This window comes from Rhinatrema bivittatum, chromosome 3 (assembly GCF_901001135.1).
Source record: "Rhinatrema bivittatum chromosome 3, aRhiBiv1.1, whole genome shotgun sequence".
NCBI classification, from domain to species: domain Eukaryota; kingdom Metazoa; phylum Chordata; class Amphibia; order Gymnophiona; family Rhinatrematidae; genus Rhinatrema; species Rhinatrema bivittatum.
The window spans coordinates 23370999-23398066 of NC_042617.1; the positions used below are offsets into that span (position 1 = coordinate 23370999).

The 27068-nt window shown below is 42.6% G+C and overlaps 1 protein-coding gene across 7 annotated transcripts in view; it reads left to right on the top strand.

Moving 5' to 3' along the window:
• Positions 1-27068, top strand: part of BABAM2 (BRISC and BRCA1 A complex member 2) — a 624699-nt gene that overhangs the window by 462413 nt on the left and 135218 nt on the right. For all 7 annotated transcript variants that reach the window (XM_029592949.1, XM_029592948.1, XM_029592946.1 and 4 more), the window contains exon 8: positions 25352-25451. In XM_029592949.1, the coding sequence (XP_029448809.1) occupies positions 25352-25451 (100 nt within the window). The remainder of the gene's footprint in view (positions 1-25351; positions 25452-27068) is intronic.

Here is a 27068-nt window from a genome sequence, read left to right on the forward strand (position 1 = left end):
ATGACGCATGCACGTAAGTTTACCCACATATTGGGCAGGCACATAAAACACCGTTTAACCCACAGAAGACCCTTTGAAAATTACCCTCCCTGTTGGAGTGTTCTGGCATTTCCGAGTATCTCTGAGCTCCTAGAACAGGGTTCAGAATGCATCAAAAAAAAAAAGTGTACTGTAGGCATCAAGGACATGCAGAAGGTAGAGTAGGAATCGAGGTACCCTGCTAGGCATTATTTCCAGCAACTTGAGATTTCATGGTTTTAAAACCAGTCAAGGAAGGAGCCAAGAACAACTCTGTGAGAACACAGACGATGTCAGCAAATATCTCCATTTGTGCCTGCCTGCCGTGCTGTTGCAGATCTTAATCTGTGCTGATCTTCCTTCCTCCTCCTGCCACTAAGGTCTCTCTCTGTCTGTCCTGTGTATGTTTGTCTTCTACCACCTCTGCTGGAAGCCTCTTCCAGCTGTTGACCGCCCTCTCAGTGGAAAACTATTTTCCCATATTCCTTTTCAGCCTCCAGCTTGATGTGATGGCTCCTTATCCTTCAGTGTTTAGTTTATTTCATTATTGGGTCCATGGGGGGCAATTTGTTTTTTTGGGGGGGGGGGGGAGGAAGGATGCCCAAAAGTTTCCTTCTGCTTCTTCGGGCTTCCGACTCGCTCAGAACTGGCTTCAAAGCTTTGAGTTACATCTATCCGGTGGGGGGGGGGGGGGGGGGGAGGGAGAGTTTCCCCTATTTTGTAACTTTTCCACCCCACTGCCCCATCAAACTCAACAGTCCACAGCCAAGGGCTGCAAACCCTAATGCCTTCTGGGAACCCAGCTAACATGGACCAAGGTTCGGCCACCAGATGTCACTGTTGTACAATGAGCGACCTCCCCTAGAAACTGAACCCCGGGCCCTTCATGGCAATGCACAGCACTGCCCCATTTGGACAAATTTGTAAAACTCTGAGAAGAAAGCAAGCTGCATAAAAAACAGTTAAAAATAACAACTTCCATAAAATAACATCATAGAGCCTTAGGTATAACATCTGGTATACTGTTTGCTTGCAGCATGCTAATGGCATGACATCTGTTAAGATTACTGCTGCACTAGAGCCTCCTTAACAAGCTAGAAAACATGATATTGGAAATCTGGTTAGTTTTAATGTAATCGTAGAGGCCCTGATGGCAGTTATGACTGCTTATTTTGTAATATGTATGGTTTAAAACAAAAGCTTTCTTTTCCATTTCTATGAAACAGTGTTGATGCTTTTTACTAATGACAAAGCAGTGAATAGCCCTGAAATGTTGATTGTCACAAGAACTGAATTGTGCAAGTTTAAAGGCACTTTCCCTTCAAGAATGTTGTCCAGTCTTTGGGAGAAAAGGCAGAGGAATCCTAGGAAAGGCAGATTGCTCTGTCTTGCCCCTTTTTTTTATACCTGCCCTGCCTTCCAGGTTTAGGGCTAGAAGAGAACCTTCTGCTGAAACTTTATGCCCACAGGAATTTCTCTTCTTTTCCAAGCACACAGGATAGCAGTTCCCTAGATCTATTTCCACTGATTGTTTGTCACCCATAGATAGGTAAAAGCATTGCCTGCCCCTAATGGTTGTCTTTCCTCTGGAGCTGGAAGTAGGACCAAGCCCAGCCAACCAATAAAGCCAGAGCCTGAATTCAAGCCTAGGAACTTGGGATATCTACCTGCCCATTCCCTAAAACAGAGGTTCTCATCCACACTCCCTGAGAACCACAATCCGGAAGGGTTTTCTGGATATCCATGATGAATATTTATTTATGTACATTTGATCTTAAAACAAGGCTAATTTGCCTAGTATGGTCAGCCTGAAAATCTGCTCGGCGACCCTTAAAGACAAATGCTGAGAACTGTTATCCTAGAATATTACATGCTACTTTGAAGTTGGTATGAATCATATCTGTCCATCATCATGGGTGAAGAATGTGGTTCCATCACAACTGAGGTGTCATGATCTCGATGTCCATTAAATTGCATGAATGCGCTGCAACATCCCAACACCATTAACACAGCTCTGCACACCAACATGGAAGACCTTAGCTGCCGCGGCTGCTAGGAAAGGGAGACTGGCCAAAGGAGAGAGAGAAGGATATAGAAAGAAAAGTAGATGGATAGAGAGGAGATGCATGCTGAAGAGGCCAAAAATAAGAGACTTCAACAAAATGCCACAATTATGTTACAAAGAGAATAAAATCTGATGAAAAAAAAAATCTTTTACATTACAAATGAGGCTGATTGCTATATGCAGGACTGTACAAACAGGTTTGAAAGATATGCACCAAATCAGTCCAGGCACTGGGCAATGAATCTGTGTCAATATTGATAATTCACATAAAACATCATCACTTGAAGCCACATATGATAGTGTTTTCATTTCTGCAACTCATCTGAAGACCATAGGATGCACCAAACACCACAAGTTTTCATTTTCCCCCCGAAAATCATCCCGGTCTATGTGGCTCTGCTGACTCGCAGTGTATTATCACCATGGAAACTGTTATCACGCAGCCAAATCCAATGAGTTGGCAGCTTTTCCAAAGTATAGCGCAAGCTCTGTCACTCGGATAGGTACTCTTACTGTGCAACCTTTGAAAGGGTTTTCAAAGCTGATTGTTTTTCCAGAATAACTAAATTACACAGTTCATTCAGTAAAAAAGATACAGCAGCCACTTCTAGTAAATATGTTTAATATTTACCATTGATGTAGATATTTCTGTGAGTCATCAGGTCTCTTAGGGTGATGCGTCTTGTAATCAGCTTCTGTAGACTGACGTGAAAACTGCCAATATGACTAATGCGTGGAATAAGGACCATGTTAAACTAAACATTGCATTAAGCACACTTTATGAGCACTCAAAACAGTTCAGCCTTCCACATTACAATGACTTTGAAGAGCTGAATCCAACACTAACCCAGATTCCAGTGTACAAAAGTTAAAAGGGTTCACCATCAAAAGAAACATGTTGAGCCTGAAGCAGAGATACTGAGGCTGATAAGGTTTCAGGATCCTCCCATGATATTAATCAGCTCATTAAGATCTAGTAGTATTAAAAAGGCATTGCTGAAATGGAGAGACTAATTAAACAACTGTTACCCAGAGAGCAGGCATTGCTCAGTGCTTCTACTTTCTGCTCTGTGGTTTAGAGGGATTGTTTTTCTTTTGCCACCTTAGAATTCTGCTAGGAAGGCAGGTTGCTATGAAGATTGTGTTTTGTTTCAGGAATCCTTTAGAATAGTACATTAATGCCTGCTATGTCAGCCAATCAGGAGGCTCTGCTGAACCACAAAATGTTCTGTTTGCTTTGCATTTATGAATAACAGGAAGAATTATATTCCCAGTTTATTTATTTAATTAAAGTTTTTATATTCCGCCAATATCAGAAAGTACCGTGCTTAGCAGATTACATAAAATAGACAAAATAATTATAAACAATTTGTAATTATAACACCAAGCATAAAACATATGATAAAATAAACAATAGTGCATACAATATCTTATATGCTGAGAACAAACTAACCCATTTCCCTCATGTATTTGGGAAGGCCAAGTACTGCGTCTTTGGAATATTTTATTTTTTAGATTTAGTTTACACCTTTTCACTGGTAGCGCTAGACGAGTTACCTTCAGTTACAGTAAGTATTTTCCTATTCCCAGAAGGCTTACCTGAGGCAGCAGAGGGCGAAGTGACTTACCCAAGGTCACAAGGAATACCAGCAAAATTTGGGGGAATGAAGGAAAGAGAATTTATATTCAGACAACAACCAACAAGGACTGAATTGCACAGGCTGGGTAAACAAATAAGAGTGGGAGTAGCTTGCTTATTGCGGCAGTTACTACCCCTAACCAATCAAGTTGGATTCTTTACTTTGATGCAGCTCCAGCACTGCTCTCTGCATCAATGGCAGGGGGGAAGGAAATTAGAACCAAAATGTTACCAATAAGGGCCAAGAGTAACAGATAAGTATGAGACAAATAAGTGTGAAAGCTTGCTGGGCAGACTAGATGGGCCATTTGGTCTTCTTCTGCCGTCATTTCTATGGTTCTATGTTTCTATGAACCCTGCTCTAACTACTAAGCTACTGCACTACTTCAGTAGACATACAGTGGTACATTTTTTCAAAATTTAAAATGACCTGGTTTATATTTTCTTATTTGTTTTGTTAACTTGCTTGTGTTTGTAAGGCACCCTAGGCAGGATGTCATATAAAAACTGAAAAAGATTGAAAAGATGTTCTCCATGGAATACACACAATTTCTAAAGATGATCTTTACATGGAATGCAGATTTCCAAAATGTGTATCTCAGTGTGTGTGCATGAACAGCAGTGAGACTTTGTGTGTGTTTGTGTGCATAAGAGAGAGAGATTGTTTTTGAGTGTGTATGTCAAAGGCCAGGGTTGTGAGCACTGGGTTGAGCTCACAACCCTGGCCTTTGACATACACACTCAAAACCAATCTCTCTCTCTTATGCACACAAACGCATTTGTGTGCATGCACACAGGTTGTGAACCCCACGCACACAAGAAATCCTGATATTATTTCCATTATTACTGGCTCGTAGCACACACATTTGAACTTGATTTATAAAAAGGTACACAAAAAGAAAAGAGGGGGGCTTTGTGTGTTTGAGCGTGTGAAATTGAAAATTTTTGTTTTATTTTGAGAGAGAGCTTGAATTTGTGTGTGTTGATGACAGTCAGTTTGTGTGGGTTTGTTTCTATGTGTGTGTGTGGGGGGGGGGGGGGGGTGGGTGGGAATGCTTTTGACACTGTTGACCATAACCTGCTATGCCAACACTTAAACATCAGGATAAATGGAAATGTGCTAAAATGGCTCACCTTCTTCCTCACAGATAGACCATTCCAAGTAAAACTTGACAATTACTTGTCCAACACCTTCCAAAGCACAACTGGTTTTCCACAAGGATCAGCGCTATCAGCAACATTATTTAATATCTACGTGCTGCCCATATGTAAATCACTAACTGATCTGGGTTTAAACTTCTTCTTATATGCGAATGATCTACAATTCTATATCCCTCTAACTAAATCATTTGAAAAAACATCTCAAATTTCCAAATATATGATTAAAAGAAAAGAAAAACTAGCTCAATGGAAACTCTCAATGAACCTCAAAAAAACCGAAATTATTTGGTTAAGCCACAGCCCACAAAAATCTATATCCCCAGGGATAGATCTCAGAAGTTGCCAAGTAACCCCAGCAACCCAAGTGAGAGATCTAGGAGTCCAAATCGATGAAAATTTAACAATGAAAGCCCAATTAAGAAAACTAATTAGATCTGGTTTCCACAAGCTGCGGATATTGAGCCGGTTGAAACCTCCACTAAGCACTACAGATTTTAGACAGTTTTATGATCCCTCATTTTCTCAAACCTCGACTACTGTAATTCATTACTTCTAGGTCTTCCGACAAGTCACTTAAGACCCCTGCAACTTCTGCAAAATGTCACGACCGGACTATTATCTGGAGCAAGAAAATTTGAGCACATCACCCCAATTCTGGTTTTCTGTTCAGTCAAAAATACATTATAAAGTTCTAACTATAATACACAACAATACTAACCTGAATAATAACGATCTGCTAGGAATAGCATTTAAACCTCACATCCCCCGACCGACTCTCGATCACAGAACAAAGGCCTCCTAGAAATTCTGAACTTAAGAGACTCTCATCTAGCACTAACTAGAGAGAGAGTGATCTCAATCGCCGGCCCAAAACTATGGACTTCTATGCCAGAAGAACTTCGAACTCTGATAAAAAGAAATTCAAAAGTGACTTAAAAACTTGGCTATTCAATAATGCTGTCTTCTTGACTGATACACCCAGTTCCCCATGGCTCAGATAAAATTTATAATTCTTTAACAATATCCCCCCCCATTCTCACCCTTTATTCCAACTCTATTTCTAAGTTTGAAGTCTATCTTTGTATTACTTCCGTTTCTATAAATGTCTTTCCTCCTTGTAATACTCATTTTATTTATGAATGTTTTACCCTTAAACCGTTATGAACTAGTGAATCTCATCTGGAATGACGGTATATAAAACGTTTAAATAAATAAATAGTCAGAAAAGGGGTGTGTGTGTGTTTTGAGAACTGGAGTGTGTGTCTCTATGTCCTTGCAGATTTCTGTATGCATTTTCGACGTATACATGTGACTTTCTGTTGCTAGTCAATTTATGCACTTAGATTCAAGGGAGAAATAAATTCAAGCTTATGTGGATGCACAGGAAATAGGCACCATCTTGCTGTATCCTTGTTAGCTTTAATCATTGGGGTTAATATTTGATGTGTGCACTGTTTTTCAATATTTGTTTTAGAGTTGGGAAAATTTTATTTTTATGAGTTTTTAGTTATTGAATGTCATTCTATTTGTCTGCTATTTTGAAGCATTCTTTTTACTAGTATGGTTTTACTATTATTGAAGTTTTAAATTTCTTCATTTTATTGTTTGATATTTTATGAAGAATGGCACTGTTTCTGTTTTTAATCAAAATATACACAGAGCAACCTAATCCTCGAGGTTTCAATAATTAGAAAAAAAATATATAATAACCAAAGCCACTCACTCCTATAGAGGGAACAGGTATCAGATAAAATATTGCTCAGACAGGTTTATAACCCACAGGCAATTGCACACAATGGGCTTCAACCAGCATCATGCAGCTAAGTATAAAGTTTTCACGACATTTACTTATTCCCATTTCCTATATAATTTAACTAACTTTGGGCCTGACTTATGAAGACTTTTCTTCCAGTCTCTGCCTTTGGGAAAAATGTTTAGTAAATTAGGTCCTTTATTCTTTCTCATACCCATGCTTTTAGACAATATATAAATAATAATTTAAAAAACCACTTATCTTAGGCAAAAAAAACGCTCTTTCCATGTCAGAACACCTTCCCAATTGCTCAGCATTTATCCCTTTCCGACATGGACAATGTTTCGGCACTTTCTGCCTGCCTCAGGGGAAACACATTGAATCTTCCTGAAAGACCGAACACAGCTCCCAGATCAGTTTGAAAAAGTGGTGGCAAACACCCACTGTGGGCAAGAGCCTGTGGATTATATACTCGTCTGAGCAATATTTTATCTGATGCCTATTCCCTTTAAAGGAGCGAGTGGCTTCCGTTGTTATATTTTTGTTTCCTATTAGTGTTTCTGTTTTCCCATTGTTGCGCTGCATCCAGAGTCTGGTGTCATGGTTTTCATTTCAGTTTTTGTTCTGTTTTCTGATAGGAGGTGAATTGGTGTGTTAGAGCCTGGTGTAATATTTAGTGTTGCCTTTTCATAGGTAGCGTTATTAGTGTTTGAGTGCTGGTAGTTAGTGCTGTTTTGGTATGGAAGATTTACTATATTGTAATTGTAATTCACTTTACTCGTGGCTTTCAGTACTAAACCTACACCCAACACATATTACAATAGGTCTAATACCATATGGGTTCCAAGTGGGGGTTTTTGCCTTGTAGTAGGGTTTTCTGGTTGACATACAATATCTATATTATATTTAAATGCACTATACTTTGAATATCCTTTTTCATGTAAAATCTATTATTTTAAATGCATAATTTTTACTTGTGTGTTTGGGCCAGGGTGGAGAGGGCGCAAGGCAGAAGGTTTGCTTAGGGCACCTATTAACCTTGCACTGTCCCTGCACACAGACAATGGGAGACTGCTTACTGCCAGCAGTGGAGCCGCTGCTTTTACCTTCTTACAGAGAGGGTTCAGGAGCCGCTTCTCCTGGAGATATGGGGCTCTCCTCTTCCTAGCTGGGCTCTGCCTCTTATCCTGCCCATAGAGCTCTTCCCTCTTTGGGTATTAAGGTGGATCAGGCATCAAGCACGGGTTAAGGAGGGATATAAGACCACTCCGTTACAGGCACCCAATCCTCCAGTCTCACATCATCTTTTTGCAATTTCTTAAGATAAGCTTGTGGTCTATGAACTTTGAATAATTTTATGTCATCTGCAAACGATCTTTTCAAGATCATTTATAAATATATTAAAAAGCTGGTAGCAGTATGGATCAGATTTAATACATACGGTAATAAGCCTATTTATATAGACCAGCCCTCCTTTTGCAAGTTAACATGTGTAGTGAGTGGGTCGTTAGGCTTAACACTTGCAGTTAGAGCACCTTATCTAACACTCATTGTAAGTCAACTGCTATGTTCTGCAGTATTTAGCAAATGATTTTTGCCTTGGAGGGGGGGGGGGGTTGTATTACCTATTTCTTTTGCTTCTCCTCCCATCCCTACCTTACCACACTCATCTTCCTTGAATTCATAAACCAAACTTGGGGGCTGTCTATAACAAGGCCATGCAAACCTCACATTCCACTGGCAAAAGGAGAGGTGCTTATCTTTTGCAGGCATGTGAAAATTAGCACACTTGGAAAATCATTATCCCTCCAACTTGCTCTTGAGCCACATGGCAGCATCTTTCTTTATGGTGTACCACTAACTTAAGCAGTCACTCTAGCCCGTGGTATGTGCAGTGTCTGTAATGTCATATATGATGAGGATGTAGACCAAATAAACCAATACAATCCAGTGAATATTAAATGACGTTGGGTTTTCTTAATAACACAGCATCTTCCATAGGTTCAGGGGAAATATAGGAGAACTGATAAAGAGTTTGAAAAATAATTAGCAGTAAAAGTTATAACTGAAACACAGCAAGAATTACTGCTTGTTGTGTATAGACTTGAAGTGCTGCACTGCATATCAAAGGTGCAGCTTTCTCTGAAGGCAAACAACATAAAATATGCCTCTTAAAGTGGCCTACTATATTTGATCAGTCATATGCCTGGAAGGAATTTGATTTTCCTCTGTTGTCCTCTATTATTCCTTACAGTAATCATAATATTCCAAACTCATTGGGTACTTAATAATTTCATTAAACATAGCTAAATATATTTACTGTAATAGAAGCAGATAGCAGTATGTGAGTGTATTTGTTTGAGAAGATGCTGTGGAAAGAACATGGACTATATAACTCCCTCTGTTCTGCTATTTGAAGACAAACCTCTCCAATTCTGTGGCAGATCTTTTCCCTTGTGTCTGTTATCAGTATTAATATATTTGACAGTGGTGGATAACCTTCAAGTTGATCTGACGGTGGAGAATATTACCTGTTATAGACAAACCCATACCGTTTCAGTGGATATGCAATTGAAGATCCACCATTCTGCCTATATGGATAAAAGTAGGCTTTATAGGATGGGATATAGGGAATCAGATCTTTGCACTAAATGTAAGACTGATAAAGAGTAACATAATAACGTAGCAATGATTTTAGAGCAGGGGTAAGGGGGGACCTAAGCTGGGTATGCCTGTTTGAAGAGCCAGGTCTTTAGCTTTTTCTTGAATTTGAAAGTGCAAGGCTCAAGGCGGAGTTCAGTGGGTAGAGAGTTCCAGCAGGTGGGACCTGCAATGGAGAGAGCTCGCTCCCTCGTGGATGTGAGGTGTGCATGCTTGAGGGATGGGGTGTGAAGGGTACCTTTAAGGGTTGCTCTGGTGGGGCGGTTGGAGGGGATGAAACGGCGAGGCTCGTCAAGCCAGTTAGAATTATGGTTGCGTATGATGTTAAGAGTTTTGTAGAGGATACGTGAGGGTATGGGGAGCCAATGGAGATCTTTGAGGAGAGAGGTTATGTGGTCGGATTTGTGGGTGTTTGTAAGGGTTCGAGCCACCACATTCTGCAACATTTGAAGCGGTTTGATGGTAGCATAAGGGAGGCCTACAAGTAGAGTGTTGCAGTAGTCCATTTTTGAACAGAGGGTCGCCTGTATGACAGTACAGAAGTCGTATGTATGGAGTAGGGGTTTGAGTTTTTTCAAAACATGGAGCTTATAGAAACCTTCCTTTAGGACAGTGTTGATATGTTTTTTTAAGTTTAATTGCTGGTCAATCAAGACACCAAGATCCCGTACGAAGGGCTGTGAAGAGATCGAACTGTATGCTGGGTCACTTGAGAGGGAAGGCCTAGGGTTTTGGTGGTTGGATATGAAGAGCAGTTCTGTCTTAGTAGTGTTAAGGGCAAGGTGGAGATTTGTGAGTAGGGTGTTTATGGAAGAGAGACAGTTCTCCCAAAATTTTAGCGATTTGGAGATGGATTCTTACATTGGTATGATGATTTGAACATCGTCAGCGTAAATGAAAAATTTGAGGCCAAGGTCAGAAAGGAGAAGATGACAGAGGGGTAGAAGGCATATGTTGAATAGGGTGGAGGAGAGTGAGGAGCCTTGGGGGACACCTTGGGTGAGGCAGATGTGTGTGGATTCAGAATTTCCTATTTTGACAGAGTATTGTCTATAGGCCAGGTAGGATTTAAACCAGAGGTGGGCTGAGCCTGAAATGCTGATGTCAGATAGGCGAGAGAGGAGGAGGTTGTGGCTTATTGTATCAAACACTGAGGAGATGTTGAGGAGGGCTAGGATGTAACAGTGACCTTGATCTAGGCCTTTGAGGAGGGAGTCAGTGAGAGTGAGTAAGAGTGTTTCCGTGTTAGAATGCTTACGAAAACCGAATTGGGAAGGGTGAAGAATGTTGTTATTGTCAAGGTAATCCATAAGCTGGGAGTTGACCACCTTTTCCATAATTTTAGCAATGAATGGAAGGTTGGATATCGGACGGTAGTTGGCTGGGTCATAGGGGTCAAAAGAGGGTTTTTTTGAGGAGGGGTTTGACAACTGCGTGCTTGAGGGTGTCTGGGACTATGCCAAGGGAGAGAGAGCAATTAATATTTATTTATTGAGTTTTATATACCGTCATTCGGTAAAGCTATCACAATGGTTTACAAAAGCTCAAAATGCAGGATTTTTAACAATTGAGCAAAAAGGGATAACAGGAAGTATATTAAACAAAGGAGAGATATTCAATTGCAAAGATATTAACTGGCATTTGCACTAGAGGTTGCATTAAGGGGTGCCCAAAGGGGAGGGCCCCTTTGGCGAGCGATTCGCGGCGCCTGGTGGCAGGGTGCCTTTCAACGGTCGGAGCTGCCCCTGGTGACGTCGGGGGGGAGGGACGGGGCTTCCGATTGGGTCTCTCCGTCACATTGCAGTTCTGTTTTTTTTTCCTTTTTCAGTTACAGGTGATATTTGTTTTCTTCTCTTCTGTTCCCATGGCGATGGAGAAGTGCCGCAGGGCGCCCAAAGGTGGTGGGTGGGCTGCCAGTTCGAGGGCGCCTGGTGGCAGGGTGCCTTTCAACGGTCGGAGCTGCCCCTGGTGACGTCGGGGGGGAGGGACGGGGCTTCCGATCAGGTCTCTCCTTCGCATTGCAGATCTGTTTTTTTTTCCTTTTTCAGTTACAGGTGATATTTTTTTTCTTCTCTTCTGTTCCCATGGCAATGGAGAAGTGCCGCAGGGCGCCCAAAGGTGGTGAGTGGGCTGCCAGTTCGAGGGCGCCTGGTGGCAAGGCATCTTTCAACGGTCTGAGCTGCCCCTGGTGATAATAATAATATCCGCTAGGGGTTTGGCGATGGTATTTGGAATCGTTAAGAGTGCTTTGGTGGAGATGTATTAGTGGGGTGGGATGCTGGTTTGATTTTTTTAAGAATAGATTCAATTTCCTTGGCTGAAGTTAGATCGAGGGAGTCAGGGTTAGCATTAGCAATGTTTGGGAGTGACTGCATTGGAGTCGAGGTGGTAGGGAAATGGAGGAGGATATTTGCTATTTTGTAATGGAAGAAATGGGCGCGTTCTTCACTTTTACTACTGGCTTCATTGTCAGAGATAGAGGGTCACGCTGACTTAGTGAGATCTGCAACGAAAGAGAGTAGAGCTTTAGGGTTGTACTTGTAGTCATGTATTTTAGTTGCATAGTAGTCACGTCTGGTCTTAAGTGCGGAGAGTCTGTAAGAGTGAAGGGCGGATTTGTATATGGAAGCTTGTTGAGGGCTGGGGTCTTTGCGCCAGGTTCTCTCTTTCAGTCTGAGGTCATTTTTCATTCTTTTTAATTCGGGGATGTACCATGGTTTTTTGGTTTTTTTGTGCTTGGTGTACCTCTCGGCTAATGAGTGGACCTAATTCATTTGCAATGTCATAGGTAAGGTTATTCCATGAGGCGAGTGCAGTTTCTGGAGTGGTGCAGTAAAGGTTGATAAGAGAGTTGGAGAGGGAGGAGATCAAGTCCTCGGTGGAGCAGGGTTTTCTAAAGACCATGGTATTGCTATGAAAGGGGTTGTGTGTGGTTGGTGACTTTATAGAGAGAAGAGCGTTGATGAGTGAATGATCTGACCAGGGTACAGGAGTGCATGAGGGTGTGCTAGGGGAGTGAATGCAGGAGTTAATGAAGATGAGGTCGAGTGTATGCCCAGCTTTATGTGGGGGGGGGAGTGATGAGCTGTCTAAAGCCGATGGCATGGAGTGCGTTAAGGAGGGTTTCACTGGAAGAGGAAAGGGGGGTGGAGTCTACATGGAGGTTGAAGTCTCCTAGGATGATGGCCGGGATGTCAATGTTAAGTTTGTCAGAGATGAATTCTATTAAGGGGGATGGGTTGTGTTCTAGTAGGCCAGGGGGGGTGTAGATGAGGCAGATTTGAATTTCTAGGGATTTGAACAGGACAATTTCAATTCTAGGTGGGTGTCAATGTTCTGTGGTCTCAGTTTGAGGTGTTTTTTGACCGCTAGGAGGAGGCCTCCACCTTTTTTTTTAGGTCTTGGGGTGGAGAAAATATCAGTGTCAGTATCCTTGAGCCAGGTTTCTGAGACAGTGCAAATTTCAGGCTTGCAATCTAGGAGTAGATCATTAAGGATAGGGGTTTTTTTGGTTAGGGATTGAGCATTGAAGAGAAGTATGGAGAGTGTAGTGAGTCCTAGTAGCTGTGTAAGGGGGAGATGAGTATGGGGAGGAGGGATTTGCACTGTGCTGGGGGGTTGGTAAAGGGGGAGAAGGAGAGTCTGTGGGAAGGGTAATGAATGCGGGGAATGGTGTGGGTTATCATGTATGGGCCAGGGAGGGGGGAATGGGTAGAGGGATATCGGCAGAGAGCAGCAGTTAACAGCAAGAGGTAGGAACTTAAGGTGGGGTATAGTATGTTATATAGTTTGTTATATAGTTTGTTATACAACTTGCAGCTATTAACTAAATTACCATAGGAACTAGGAAATAGTAGTACTATGATCTGAAGAGCGATACTTAGAGGGAATATCGTCAATGATGTATCAGCAGGCTCTGTGAGATGGTTAGAAGGAAAGCAGCCAGTGTCTGTATTCAGCCAGTGCAGATGTACGAGTCAGGATTCAGGGGGGTTAGTGGTAGTCTGCCTTAAAGCTTAACAAGGCTGGGGGAAGATGACAGGCTGGACATGCGTACGGGGGGCGCACGAAGGGGTGCAGAAAGGGGTCTGCGCTCTTTTGGCGCGCGACACCAGGGTGAGGCACCTGCGACCTGCCTTTTTAAGGGTAGTCGCTCCGGTCGCTCCGATGACATCACGATGGGCAGTCTCTAGGTTCGTCCGAGAGGAAGGGGTTGGAGGCCGCTGTCCGATTCGCTGCGAGGGTGCAGGAGAGCCCGGGACCCCGACAGGTCAGCACCGAGGTGTGTGGGGCAGGGAGCTGCGGCCGAGTAAAAGAGGGCATGATGCCTGCGACCTGCCTTTTTAAAGAGTAGTCACTCCGATGACATCACGATGGGCGGTCTCTAGGTTCATCCGAGAGGAGGGGGTTGGAGGCCGCCGTCCGACTGGGAACTACTGGAGATTTTAAAGAATTTATTTCCCTTTGGAAGTCTTTTTATTATAGGTCTTCCATTTGAAACCCAGCATTCTCTTGAGTTATTTTATCGCAAATTCAAATAGTCTCAAAGATGTTGATGATTTAATGTCTGTTTGCTGGAGAATGTCAGACTGCAGCTGCCTGTACAAGTAATATAATCAACTTGCGTGATTTGGGGTTAAATGTAGTACAGTTGGAGATCTTATAAGCAGTGGTACAATGCACGTGGTGCTACGTATGAATGAATATGGATGTGTTTCAGAGTATGTGGAGAAATTAGAAACATTAAAAAAAAAGACACAAAGGTGCACATTACCATACTATTACAATGCCTTAAAGTTATGTAGGCGAGGTTAGTGATCTTGCTTGTGATTTCTATACTTATGCTGTTCTATTGTGTATACATTTTGTTACAACAAGAAATTTACTTTTATTAAAGACGAAATGAATAGATACGTAAAAGGCAATTAACTTGCCAGGATATTCTGACATACAGAGGTTAATATTAGTGTCTATATTAAGCAAGCTGATATCGCAGCTGGCAAACTCAGCAGAAGAGGTCAAAGAGCTAATGATTTAAAACAGCTAAACCATCATCTTATTTCTTGGGATAGTCTTTCTGATACAGAGTGAGAGACATTAGCAAAGTCACAGAAACATAAAATAGGCCAATAAGAACTGTAAGGCACATTTTGTCTGCCTGATTTGTTTCTTGTTACAACACTCTAGAGTAAGTGTAGAGCACTGGATGAAGGGGTTGATATAATTGGCATAGTAGTGGAAGGAGGATAACCAACTGGACACAGAATTACCAGGGTACAAATTAATTCAAATTGATAGGATGAATTAAATTGGTGGAAGAGTGGAACTATTAAAGAGGCCATTGAGTCAAACAGGATAAAAGTTCTGCAGGAAACAAAATGCAATGTTGAATCTTTATGAATAGAAATTCCAGGTGTAAAGGGGAATAAAATAATAGTGGGGATATATTATACCATCCACCTGGCCAGAATGAACAGTCAGACGATGAAATGCTAAAAGAAATTAGTGAAGTTTGCAAAATCAGCAGCACTGTAATAATGGGTGATTTCAATTACTCTAGTATTGATTGATGAATGTCACATTAGGACATGCTAGAAAGGTAAAGTACCTAGAAGAAATATATGACTGCTTCAAGGAGCAGCTGGTACTAGAACCAACAAGAAGGGAAGTTATTTTAGATCTAGTCCTGAGTGGAACACAGGATTTGGTGCGAGAGGTAACAGTGTTGGAGCCACTTGGCAATAGTGATCACAGCATGATCAAATTTGACTTAATAACTGGACGGAGGACACTAAAAAAAAAATCTACTGTGACAGCATTTAACTTTCAAAAGGGTGACTATGATAAAATGAAAATGGTTAGGAAAAAACTTAAGTTTGCATCCAGTGTGGGCATTGTTTAAAAATACCATTTTGGAAGCCCAGACCAAATGTATTCCATGCATTAGAAAAGGTGGAAGAAAGCTAAATGACTACTGGCATGGTTAAAAGGTGAGATGAGAGAGGCTATAATAGCTTAAAAAAAGTTTCAAGAAATGGAAAAAGGATCCAAATGAAAGAAACAGCATAAGCACTGGCAAGTTAGATGCAAAGCATTGATAAGGAAAGCAAAGAGATAATTCAAAGTAAAAAGCCTGCGAGGGAGTCAGGTGGACCATTAGATGATCAAGGGGTAAAATGGGCACTTAAGGATGACAAAGTCATAGCAGAGAGACTGAATGAATTTGTTGCTTCAGTCTTCACTGAGGAAAATGTAAGAGAGATACCCATACCAGAAATGATATTCAAAGGTGATCATTCAGCAGAACTAAAACAAATCTCAGTTTACCGGGAAAATATAATAGGGCAAATTGATAAACTAAAGAGTAGCAAATCACCTGGACCAGATGATATACATTCCAGAATGTTGAAAGAACTGAAAAATGAAAATGTGGACCTGCTACAAGTAAATTGTAAACTATTATTAAAATTGTCTATGGTACCTGGAGTGTTGCCAATGTAACACCAATTTCTAAAAAAGGATTAAGGGGTGATCCAGGAAACTACAGACCAGTGAGTCTGATGCCTGTACTGGGTCAAATAGTAGAAACTATCATAAAGAACAAAATTGCTGAACATATAGATAGGCATAGTTTAATGGGACAAAACTAACATGGATTTAGCCAAAGGAATTTTTGCCTTAGCAATCTGCTACATTTTTGAGGGCATAAATAAATAAGTGGATAAAGGTGAGGCAGTTGATATATAGTGTATCTGGATTTCCATGAGAGACTTCTTAGGAAATTAAAAAGTTATGGAATAGGGGACAGTGTCCTGTTGTGTATTGGGAACTGGTTAAAAGATAGAAAACAAAGAGTAGGACTAAATGGTAATTTTTTCCAATGGAGAAAGGTGAATAGTGGAGTACCCCAGGGATCTATTCTGGGACCACTGCTTTTTAATCTACTAGATAAGGGAGCCCTGACCGACGTGCCACAAATGCGCAGTAGAGAGCAGCTCTACCGCATATGCGCGTCGGCCAGAGCGGAGAGTGCCCGAAAAAAAAATGGCTCTGGGTCTTTAGGAGCAAGAGCGGCGGCGGCCAGAAGCAGGAGCGGGAGGAGCAGTAGCAGCGGCGATGACGACGCGCTTGCGTGCGCGCGCGAGGGAGGGACACCCCCCCCCCCCCCGTCTGCCGGTTGTGGATGAGCTGAAAGGGGAGGGGATTGAGAGAGGGGGAGTGAGTGAGGGGAGGGAGGAGAGAGTGAGCTGAGGGGAGGGAGGAGAGAGTGAGGGGAGGGAAAAGAGAGTGAGGAGAGAGTGAGCTGGGGGGTGAGGGGGGGAGGGAGGAGAGGGGGAGGGGAAGGTGAGAGGGAGGGAGAATAGAGGGGGGAGGTGAGAGGGAGGGAGGGAGGAGAGAGTGGGGGGAGGGAGGTGAGAGGGAGGGAGAATGAGGGGGAGGGAGTGGGAAGGAAATGGACCGAAAAAATGTTTTTAAATGTAGCCCGTTGTTATGTGCTTAACGGCTAGTATATTTATAAATGACCTGGAAATGACAACGAGTGAGGTGATCAAATTTGCCGATGAAGCAAAATTATTTAAAGTTGTTAAATCACAAGAGGATTGTGAGGAATTGCAACAGGACCTTGCAAGACTGGGAGATCGGACATGCAAATCGAAAATGAAATTTAATGTGGACAAGTGCAAAGTGATGCACTTAGGGAAGAATAATCCAAATTATAGCTCCATAATGCAAGGTTCCACTTTAGGAGTCACCACTCATGAAAACGATCTAGGTGTCATTGTTGAAAATATGTTGAAATCTTCCGCTAAGTGTGCTGCAGCAGCTAAGAAAGCAAATAGAATACTAGGGATTATTAGGAAAGGAATGGAGAATAAAACAGAGAATATCATAATGCCTCTGTTTCACTTCATGGTGCAAGCTTATCTTGAGTTTCTGGTCACCACATCTCAAAAAGGATATAGCAAAATTAGATAAGGTACAGAGAAGGGTGACCAAAATGATAAAAGGGATGGAACAAATTCCCCTTGAGGAAAGGCTAAAGAGGTTAGGGATCTTCAGTTTGAAGAAGAGACGGCTGGGGGAGATATGATAGAGGTCTATAAAATAATGAGTAGAGTGGAACAAGTAAATGTTAATCAGTTGTTTACTCTTTTAAAGAGTACAAAGACTAGGGGACACAAAATGAAGTTACTAAATGAGACATTTAAAAATAATAAGAGAAAATATTCTTTACTCAATGCATGATTAAGCTCTGGAATTCATTGCCAGAGAATGTGGTGAAAGCTTTTAGAGTAGCTGCATTTAAGAAAGGTTTGGACAAGTTCCTGGAGAAAAAGTCCATTAACCATTATTAAGGTAGAATTGCAAAAATCCACTGATTATTCTTGGGATAAGCACCTTGGAATCTGTTTAGCCCTTGGGATCCTGCCAGGTACTTCTGACCTGAATTGGCCACTGTTAGAAACAGGATACTGGGCTTAATGAACCTTTGGTCTCACCCAGTATGACAAGTCTTATGTACTATGGGGTAGATCTTCAAAGGGTTACGCATGTAACCCTTTAAAAACCTCCTACGCGTGCCGAGCCTAATTTGCATAGGCTCGGCGGCGCACACAAGCCCTAAGACGCGCGTATGTCCCAGGGATTTGAAAAAGGGGCGGGGCAGCGATCCGGGGGCAGTGGTCCGGGGGCGGTCCCGAGTCCTCCGGCACAGTGGCCGTGCCGGGGGATGGCGCACTGGCAGCCAGCCGGCGCACGCAAGTTGGGGTAGATTTTAAAAGAAGCGCGATCAGCCTACTTTTGCTTGCGCATCAGACTCAAGCAAAAGTACGCTGGATTTTAGTAGATACGCGCGGAGCCGCGCGTATCCACTAAAATCCTGGATCGGCGCGCGCAAGGCTATCGATTTTGTATAGCCTGCGCGCGCCGACTCCCCCCGTTCCCTCCGAGGCCGCTCCGAAATCGGAGCGGCCTCGGAGGGAACTTTCCTTTGCCCTCCCCTCACCTTACCCTCCCTTCCCCTACCTAACCCACCCACCCAGCCCTGTCTACACCCCCCCCCTTACCTTTGTCGGGGGATTTACGCCTCCCGGAGGGAGACGTAAATCCCCGCGCGCCAGCGGGCCTGCTGCGCGCCGGGCCGCGACCTAGGGGCGGGTACGGAGGGCGCGGCCACGCCCCCGGGCCGTAGCCACGCCCCCGTACCCGCCCCCAAAACGCTGCCGTGTCGCTGCGTGTCGCCCCCGGAACGCCGCGACGACCGGGCACGCCCCCGACACGCCCCCCTCGGAGAACCCCGGGACTTACGCGAGTCCCGGGGCTCTGCGCGCGCCGGGAGGCCTATGTAAAATAGGCTTCCCGGCGCGCAGGGCCCTGCTCGCGTAAATCTGCCCGGTTTTGGGCGGATTTACGCGAGCAGGGCTCTGAAAATCCGCCCCGTTATGCCTGCTTCAGGCAGGCGTAACTTAGAGAACAAAGGTGGGGGGGGGATTTAGGTAGTGCTGAGGGGTGGGTTAGATAGGGGAAGGGAGGGGAAGTTGTGGGGGAGCGAAAGGAAAGTTCCCTCTGATTTCGGAGCAGCCTCGGAGGGAACGGGGAAAGCCATCATGCCTCCCTTAGGGCTTGGTGCGCGCAAGGTGCACAAGTGTGCATCCCCTTGCACGCACCGACCCTGGATTTTATAACATGTGCGCACGGCAGCACGCACATGTTATAAAATCGGGTGTACATTTGTACGTGCCGGGTAGCGCGCACAAATGTATCCTGAGCGCGCTCCTTAAAAAATCTGCCCCCCATAGACTCCAGTTGATTTCTGGCTTTCTTGTCACTTTTTCACAACTACCAACCCTTTTGTGCTTATCCAAAGCATTCTTGAATTCTGATACCGTTTTGACCTCTATCACCTTCCCTGGGGAGCTGTGAGTGATTTATGGAAAGGGAGAGGTGGTAGATCCTGAAAGGGGGTGAGGTGTAGGGAATGATTGCTGGTAGTGTGAGAGGGAAGGAATTCGTATAGGAGAGGCTCGAAAAGGGGTGAATGTTGGAGAGATGAGGAGAGGGTTCAAACCTGGTGGAGATCATGGAGGGGAGTATATCATTTCCATCTCATATCCCTGAAGTCAGCAATGCAAATTTTGACTGTCTGATACCTTTTTCCTCCCAAGGTATCTAGCTGTCATGTCTTCTGCAGTAGATGCAAGAAAGCTTGGGGCTAAGGTGGGGAGGAATAGAGGGGTGAGAGAGGGTTAGGGTGGGGTACATAAGACCTGGGTATGAGGTGTGAAAGTGCTGATGGAAATTTGGCAGAGGATCTGTGTGAAAGAGAAGATTACCCATGGAACTGTAAACAGCATGGGTGTGTGGCTCTGTGCTAATGATGTGACTGTATTAGTGCTATTCTTGTGGCTGTATTAGTCCTAAAGAAAACTGGAGTCTTAGTAGGTTACAATACCTTTTAAAGAACCAACAGAAAGACAGTGTAGTGCAGGGGTTAGCAACCTGTGGCATGCGATATGATTTTTAGTGCCACAGCAGTGGCGGGATAGCACTGAAAGGGAATATGGGAACCAAGCATTGGGTGCATGCCGCTGCCGTTGCTGATACCATCCGCTGCCTTCTTGTGGTCTTCACCAACCCTACTGCATGTCTCCTGGTCCTATCTTCAGGCAGGTGTAACTTGTGGTGGCCCTGCAGAACCAATGAGGAGAAGGCAGCATAGTGCAGGACCAATGGAGAGGAGCTGAGTGGCACTGTCAGCATGTGGGCTGGCCCATTGCAGAAGGAGGTACCATGTGGGCTCAAGCAGGAGAGAGCGAGAAGTCTGCAGTGGCAGGAAGTTTTCCCACAGGCACTGGTGAGAAGTTCAGGGGCGGTCGGACTCCAGCGATGGCAAGGAGAAAGGCAGGGTGAAGACGTTTTGAGCAGCTGTAGTTCTACATCTGCTGTTTACAAGGAAACCACAGTCCAGTGATGACTGGAGAGGCATGGCTGCTAGTAAGCATTTGTGAATGCCAGGGGGTGGAGATGAATATGAGGGTGGTGAGGCTTTAGGTAGGGTGGGTATAAAGCTGATAGGTGTGGAGATTGGGGGTGAGTGTGAGACGGGTGGGGGTCTGGGGAAAATGTGAGGCTATTGGAGTGTGGGCATGGGGCGAGTGTGAGGTTGGTACGGATGGGAGTGTGAGGCGGTGGGTAAGAGTGAGACTGCAGGTGATGGAGGTCTGGAGGTGAGAATGAGTCTACTGGGGATAGGGAAGAGGGGGGTGTAGAATGAGGCTGCCGGGGAGGAGAGAGACAAGGGGAGTTGGGAAGAAAGGAGAGAGAGAGAGACTGCTGGGGATGATAACTCTGCCAAAATATCAGTTCTGGTAACTAAATAATATTCTTATAGGGGTTAAAGTAGAATGCTAAGTTTTCCTTTAGTAACTCGTGTTCCTCGCTGCATGGTTTAGTAGTATAATTTCTCACACATGCCAGTCTCCTCCTTCCCACCGGCTTTCAGCACTTGAGAACCAGAGTTGCCTGCCCCAGATTTAAATCTTGGCACAGCACTTCAGAAAGTTTGTCTACCCGTGGCGGCGTGTATCTATCAGCATAGGAAGGAGAAGCCTTTGAGGTCTTTAAGGAGTGTGCAGTACACTTTTTTTTTTGGTTTTTATAACACACTTTTTTTATTATTATTTTTTGCCTTTATTCAATTTTTAATCAGAAGAAAACAAAAAGCAGAATAATTGAAAAGAACCAAAAAGTGCAAACAACCCAGCAATACAGTCATGAAAGACAGAATATAAATTAAAATAAAATAGTCCCAAAACTTTCTTAAGTGTAGAGAATCCAAATTTCAGCCCAGAATAACCACATAACATCACATTATAATGTACTTCAAAGGTAAGAAAACGAAGAGAGATGCCAGTAACTTTTAGCATATTGCTGTTTTTGGAGAACTGCAGTGAGTAATAAATTGTCATTGACATCACCAGCTAAAATAATGACTTTCTCTGTTAGCTGAGTCGTGCATTCGTGTTAAAGTCTTGATATTCAGAATATTTTTAGTTTGTTTATACAATTACATTCCTAATACCTTCCTCAACCCATATGATCAGTCTGTGTTGATGGCAAGTTGCCTCTAATAGGAAATCTCTGAAATCCTGAGTTTGGGATCATGTGTCCAGACAATTTGGCACAACCATTATGAGTGGCACTATCTAACCACGTGACTAACCAGGACTGAAATAGCCCAAGATGCTGCAGGTCAGGATTGAGGTGCCTTGACAGTGCTGTACACAGGCAACTTGCCCACTGCCTACCTATATGCCGCATAGTCCTTCCATTCTCCTGAGCCACCATTATTTCCATATGACGAAAATGTAAGAGGGAAATTATGTTCCAGTGAAGCAATATGTGCTATTGTGCTGACATTATTTTATGTTTTTAGTTCTTATTCAGTTCTATCTCTTGCTTCAAACAGTTTAGAACTGAATGTATGCTTGCACAGGAGGCGGTTAATGGTGTTCTGGGGTTAGGGAAATACCTACAGTACCTGACTGTAATCCGCTTTGAAGTGGCTGAAAGGTGGAATATAAATCAAATAAATAAATAAAATAGAGATTTTACGAAAATGTCAAGTCCTAGAAAGTTACAAATTTGAAGTTCAATGACAAAATTGCCTTGTTTTTCGATCATTTTATTCAAATACCTTTTAAGAATTATTTAAATAAAGCATTTGAAAAGAGCAGTGTATTTATAAGAAGGTACTCAGAACTATGCATGTGCATAGATTTTGTAGCACTTTTGAATGTTACTGTATTGAAAACAACCTTAACCTCATCATATTGAGGTCATTTTCAATAGAGTAAATTCGAGGTCCATAGTTGACCTTGATGCCAAGTTTCCAACTGATCAACCCAATTTAGCAAAGGTTCTCTTGCTAATGGATGGACAGACGGACAGATAAACAGATTGAGACACCTCATAAGTGCTTTTCAGATGCATACATTGAAAAGTGCTGAAAAATGATATATATATCGGTACTATTCACCAAGATATCAAGGCCCAAAGCTAAAGCAAGAAAAGCCCTAATTCACTGGGTAGCAGGACAGTGAGTTACTAGAACCATACATCCCATATGAGTGGGAAACATATAGAGGAGGTAACAACAGTTGGGAGTTTAAACTATTAGCAAATTGGCCAGAAAGTAGGAAAAAAGCTAATGCTTAGGTGAACAGGTGCTGAATGCCCTAGCAGCCATTAGCTCAAGAAGGAAAAAAGCTAATGCTTAGGTGAACAGGTGCTGAATGCCCTAGCAGCCATTAGCTCAAGAAAGGTGGAAGGAAGGCAAAACGATTATCGGCATGGTTAAAAGATGACGTGAAAGAAGCTATTTTAGCCAAAAGATCTTCATTCAAAAATTGGAAGAAGGATCCAACAGAGGAAAATAGGATAATGCATAAGCGTTGGCAAGTTAAATGTAAGACATTGATAAGACAGGCTAAGAGAGAATTTAAAAAGAAGTTGGCCGTAGAGGCAAAACCTTTTTAAAATATATCCGAAGCAGAAAGCCTGTGAGGGAGTCAGTTGGACCGTTAGATGATCGAGGGGTTAAAGGGGCACTTAGAGAAGATAAGGCCATAGCAGAAAGATTAAACGATTTCTTTGCTTCAGTGTTTACTGAAGAGGATGTTGGGGAGATACCCGTACAGGAGAAGGCTTTCATGGGTAATGATTCAGATGGACTGAACCAAATCAAGGTGAACCTAGGACATGTGGTAGGCCTGATTGACAAACTGAAGAGTAGTAAATCACCTGAACCAGATAATATACAACCCAAGGTTCTGAAGGAACTAAAAAATGAAATTTGACCTATTAGTAAAATTTGTAACCTATCATTAAAATCATCCATTGTTCCTGAAGACTGGAGGGTGGCTAATGTAACCCCAATATTTAAAAAGGGCTCCAGGAGCGATCCAGGGAACTATAGACCAGTGAGCCTGACTTCAGTGCCAGGAAAAATAGTGGAAAGTGTTCTAAACATCAAAATCACAGAACATATGTTTAACACAGACATGGTTTAATAGATCAAAGTCAGCATGGCTTTACCCAAGGCAATTCTTGCCTCACAAATCTGCTTCACTTTTTTGAAGGAGTTAATAAACATGTAGATAAAGGTGAACTGGTAGATGTAGTATACTTGAATTTTCAGAAGGCGTTTGACAAAGTTCCTCATGAGAGGCTTCTAGGAAAAGTAAAAAGTCATGGGATAGGTGGTGATGTCCTTTCGTGGATTACAAACAGAAGTAGGATTAAATGGACAATTTTCTCAGTGGAAGGGAAGTGGGCAGAGATCTGTATTGGGACCCGTACTTTTCAATATATTTATAAATGATCTGGAAAGAAATATGATGAGTGAGATAATCAGATTTGTAGATGATACAAAATTATTCAGAGTAGTTAAATCACAAGCCGATTGTGATAAATTGCAGGAAGACCTTGTGAGACTGGAAAATTGGGCATCCAAATGGCAGATGAAATTTAATGTGGATAAGTGCAAAGTGATGCATATAGGGAAAAATAACCTATGCTATAGTTTCACAATGTTAGGTTCCATATTAGGAGCTACCACCCAAGAAAGAGATCTAGGTGTCATAGTGGATAACATATTGAAATTGTCGGTTCAGTGTGCTGCGGCAATCAAAAAAGCAAACAATGTTGGGAATTATTAGAAAGGGAATGGTGAATAAAATTGAAAATGTCATAATGCCTCTATATCGCTCCATGGTGAGACCGCACCTTGAATACTGTGTACAATTCTGGTTGCTGCATCTCAAAAAATATATAGTTGCGATGGAAAAGATACAGAGAAGGGTAACCAAAATGATAAAGGGGATGGAACAGCTTCCCTATGAGGAAAGACTAAAGAGGTTAGGACTGTTCAGCTTGGAGAAGAGACGGCTGAGGGGGGATATGATAGAGGTGTTTAACATCATGAGAGGTCTAGAATGGGTAAATGTGAATCGGTTATTTACTCTTTCGGATAATAGAAGGACTAGGGGGCATTCCATGAAGTTATCAAGTAGCACATTTAAGACTAATCGGAGAAAATTGTTTTTCACTCAACGCACAATTAAACTCTGGAATTTTTTTGCCAAAGGATGTGGTTAGTGCAGTTAGGGGTAGGTTTTCAAAGGGTTGCGCGTGTAAGATAGGTGCGCAACCCCCAAAAACCTACCCCTTCCTCCCCCTGCACGCGCAAGCCCCGGGACACACGTAAGTCCCGGGGCTTGAAAAAATAGGTATTCCAGGGGCATCTGGGGGCGGGACCAAGGCCTTCAGGACAGCCACCGAGCCGGGGGATGGAGAACCAGCGCGCGCAAGTTACGCCTGCCAGGAGGCAGGCGTAACTTCTTCAGTAAAGGTTAGGGGGGTCTAGTTAGGGCTCGGGGGCAAGTTAGATAGGGGAAGGGAGGGGAAGGTGCGAGGGGCGGAAGGAAAGTTCCCTCCAAGGCCGCTCCAATTTTGGAGCGGCCTTGGAGGGAACGGAGGCAGGTTGCTCGCTCGGCGCGCGCAGTTGCACAATTGTGCACCCCCCTGTGCGCGCCGACCTTGGATTTTATAACATGCGCATGACAGCGCGTGCATGTTATTAAATCGGGCGTAGATTTGTTCATGCCAGGTGGCGCGAACAAATCTACGCCCACGGGCATATTATAAGATCTGGCCCTCAGTGTAGCTGTGTTTAAAAAAAGATTGGATAAGTTCTTGGAAGAGAAGTCCATTACCTGCTATTAATTAAGTTGACTTAGATAATAACCACCGCTATTACTAGCAACGGTAACATGGAATAGACTTAGTTTTTGGGTACTTGCCAGGTTCTTATGGCCTGGATTGGCCACTGTTGGAATCAGGATGCTGGGTTTGATGGACCCTTGGTCTGACCCAACATGGCATGTTCTTAATCATATCACAAACAATGTGATTTAGAAACGATAACAGAATGGCATTGCTAGCATTTCCATAGTTGAAAGAAGATTAACTTGACTTTAATTTATGCTTTCAGTGCACTTGGTGGTTCCTCGTCTCTTCACATCCCCACCTTTCCTAGTGGAGGATGTCTTATCGACTATGTGCCCCAAGTCTGCCAGCTACTCACTAATAAGGTATGTGGATATTTCTTTGATTTGTTTTATTAATTCTTAAGTTAAGAAAAAAGGAAAAGTTGCATGAAGAAGATGCCCTCCTTTTCACCTCTGGCAACTGAAACATAAAGATCGATTTTCTTCATGTTTTTAGCTGTACATTAGTCAGTTGAGCTGATTAACTCAGTAGGCCTTACTCAATAAAGATTTTTCCACAAGCACAGAATGGCAAGTTCTTTTGAGTAAGGGCAAGTGAATCCTTATGGTCCTCGTTTATTCCTAATTCCTATCTACATACTGTAAAATCAGAACCCTATCCATATGCCATTCGCAGAACTATATGTTAGATCAGTGGGTCTCAACCTTTTTCCCATCATGACACACCTGACAGGCCACGCTCACATGTGTAACACACTGCTCATTACAATTCACAGCGGAAATAAAAAAATAAAGGCCCAGTATTATTATTATTGTTAAGAATGACACAAGGGAAAGATACGTATTCTGTCTGAACAGGAATTTATTTATTTATTTATTTATTTATTTATTGTTTTTGTTATACCGAGTTTCATGATAGGCATCACATCAACCCGGTTTACAAATAACAAGGAGTGTAAAGCATAACGTAACGTAAAAAACAATATTTTCAATAAGAACCTTGAACTTTAAATTGCATAAATAGAATTGCATAAATAGTTAACAGCCCACACCAAAACAATACTAATTTCCAGCACTTAAACAGTAACCACCTTACCTAAGAAAAGGCAACACTGAAAATATCACACCAGGCCTTAAGACACTAATACATCTCCTATTAGGAAAACGGACCAAGTCAGGCTGCTATAGAGCCCTACACAGAAACTACACGCCAGCAGAAAACCTCACCTGAATCACATGTGCTGGCCCTCACCTAACAAAAAGTAAAGAGACCAAAACGCATAACTAGAAGCATGCAGACAAAAACTGAATTGGAAACCGCAACAAGCCAGAGTGTCTATATGCAGTGTAACAAAGGAAAAAAGAAACATCACCAGTCCTTATAAAACAAATCAAGAAATATAAAATCAATAGCAGCAAAACCATACTAACAAAAAGAACAGATTATTTCAAAACAGCTGATGAATGGAATATCCAATAATAAAAACTCATATCAAAAATTTCTAGATACCAATAAAATATTTCAAAATAGCAGACACAAAGACCCAGTAATGAAAAATAATAAGGATACAAAAACATTTTGCTCTGCATACCTGGGAACGTTTGATATCCAGGTGCCCTGAGATTGTTTTGAATTAGCAGTTTGCTTGTTTTGAATTAGCAGTTTGCTTGCAACTTTCTCCTCTCTCTCTCTCTCACACTGGCTCTCAATCGCTCACATATACACATGCTTTTTCTCTCTCACTTATATAGGCTCTTAATTACACATTTACACACATGCTGTTATCTTTTCACAGGCTTTCAATCACACACATAATGCTGTCTTTTTCTCTCACACACAGATTCTCATTCACATGCTTAAACACATGCTCTCTCTTTCTCTCATTTACACACAGGCTCTCAATCACATACTCACTTGCTCCCTCACCTAAACCAGCTCTCAATCTCACACAAACACACATGCTCTCTCTTTTACTTATA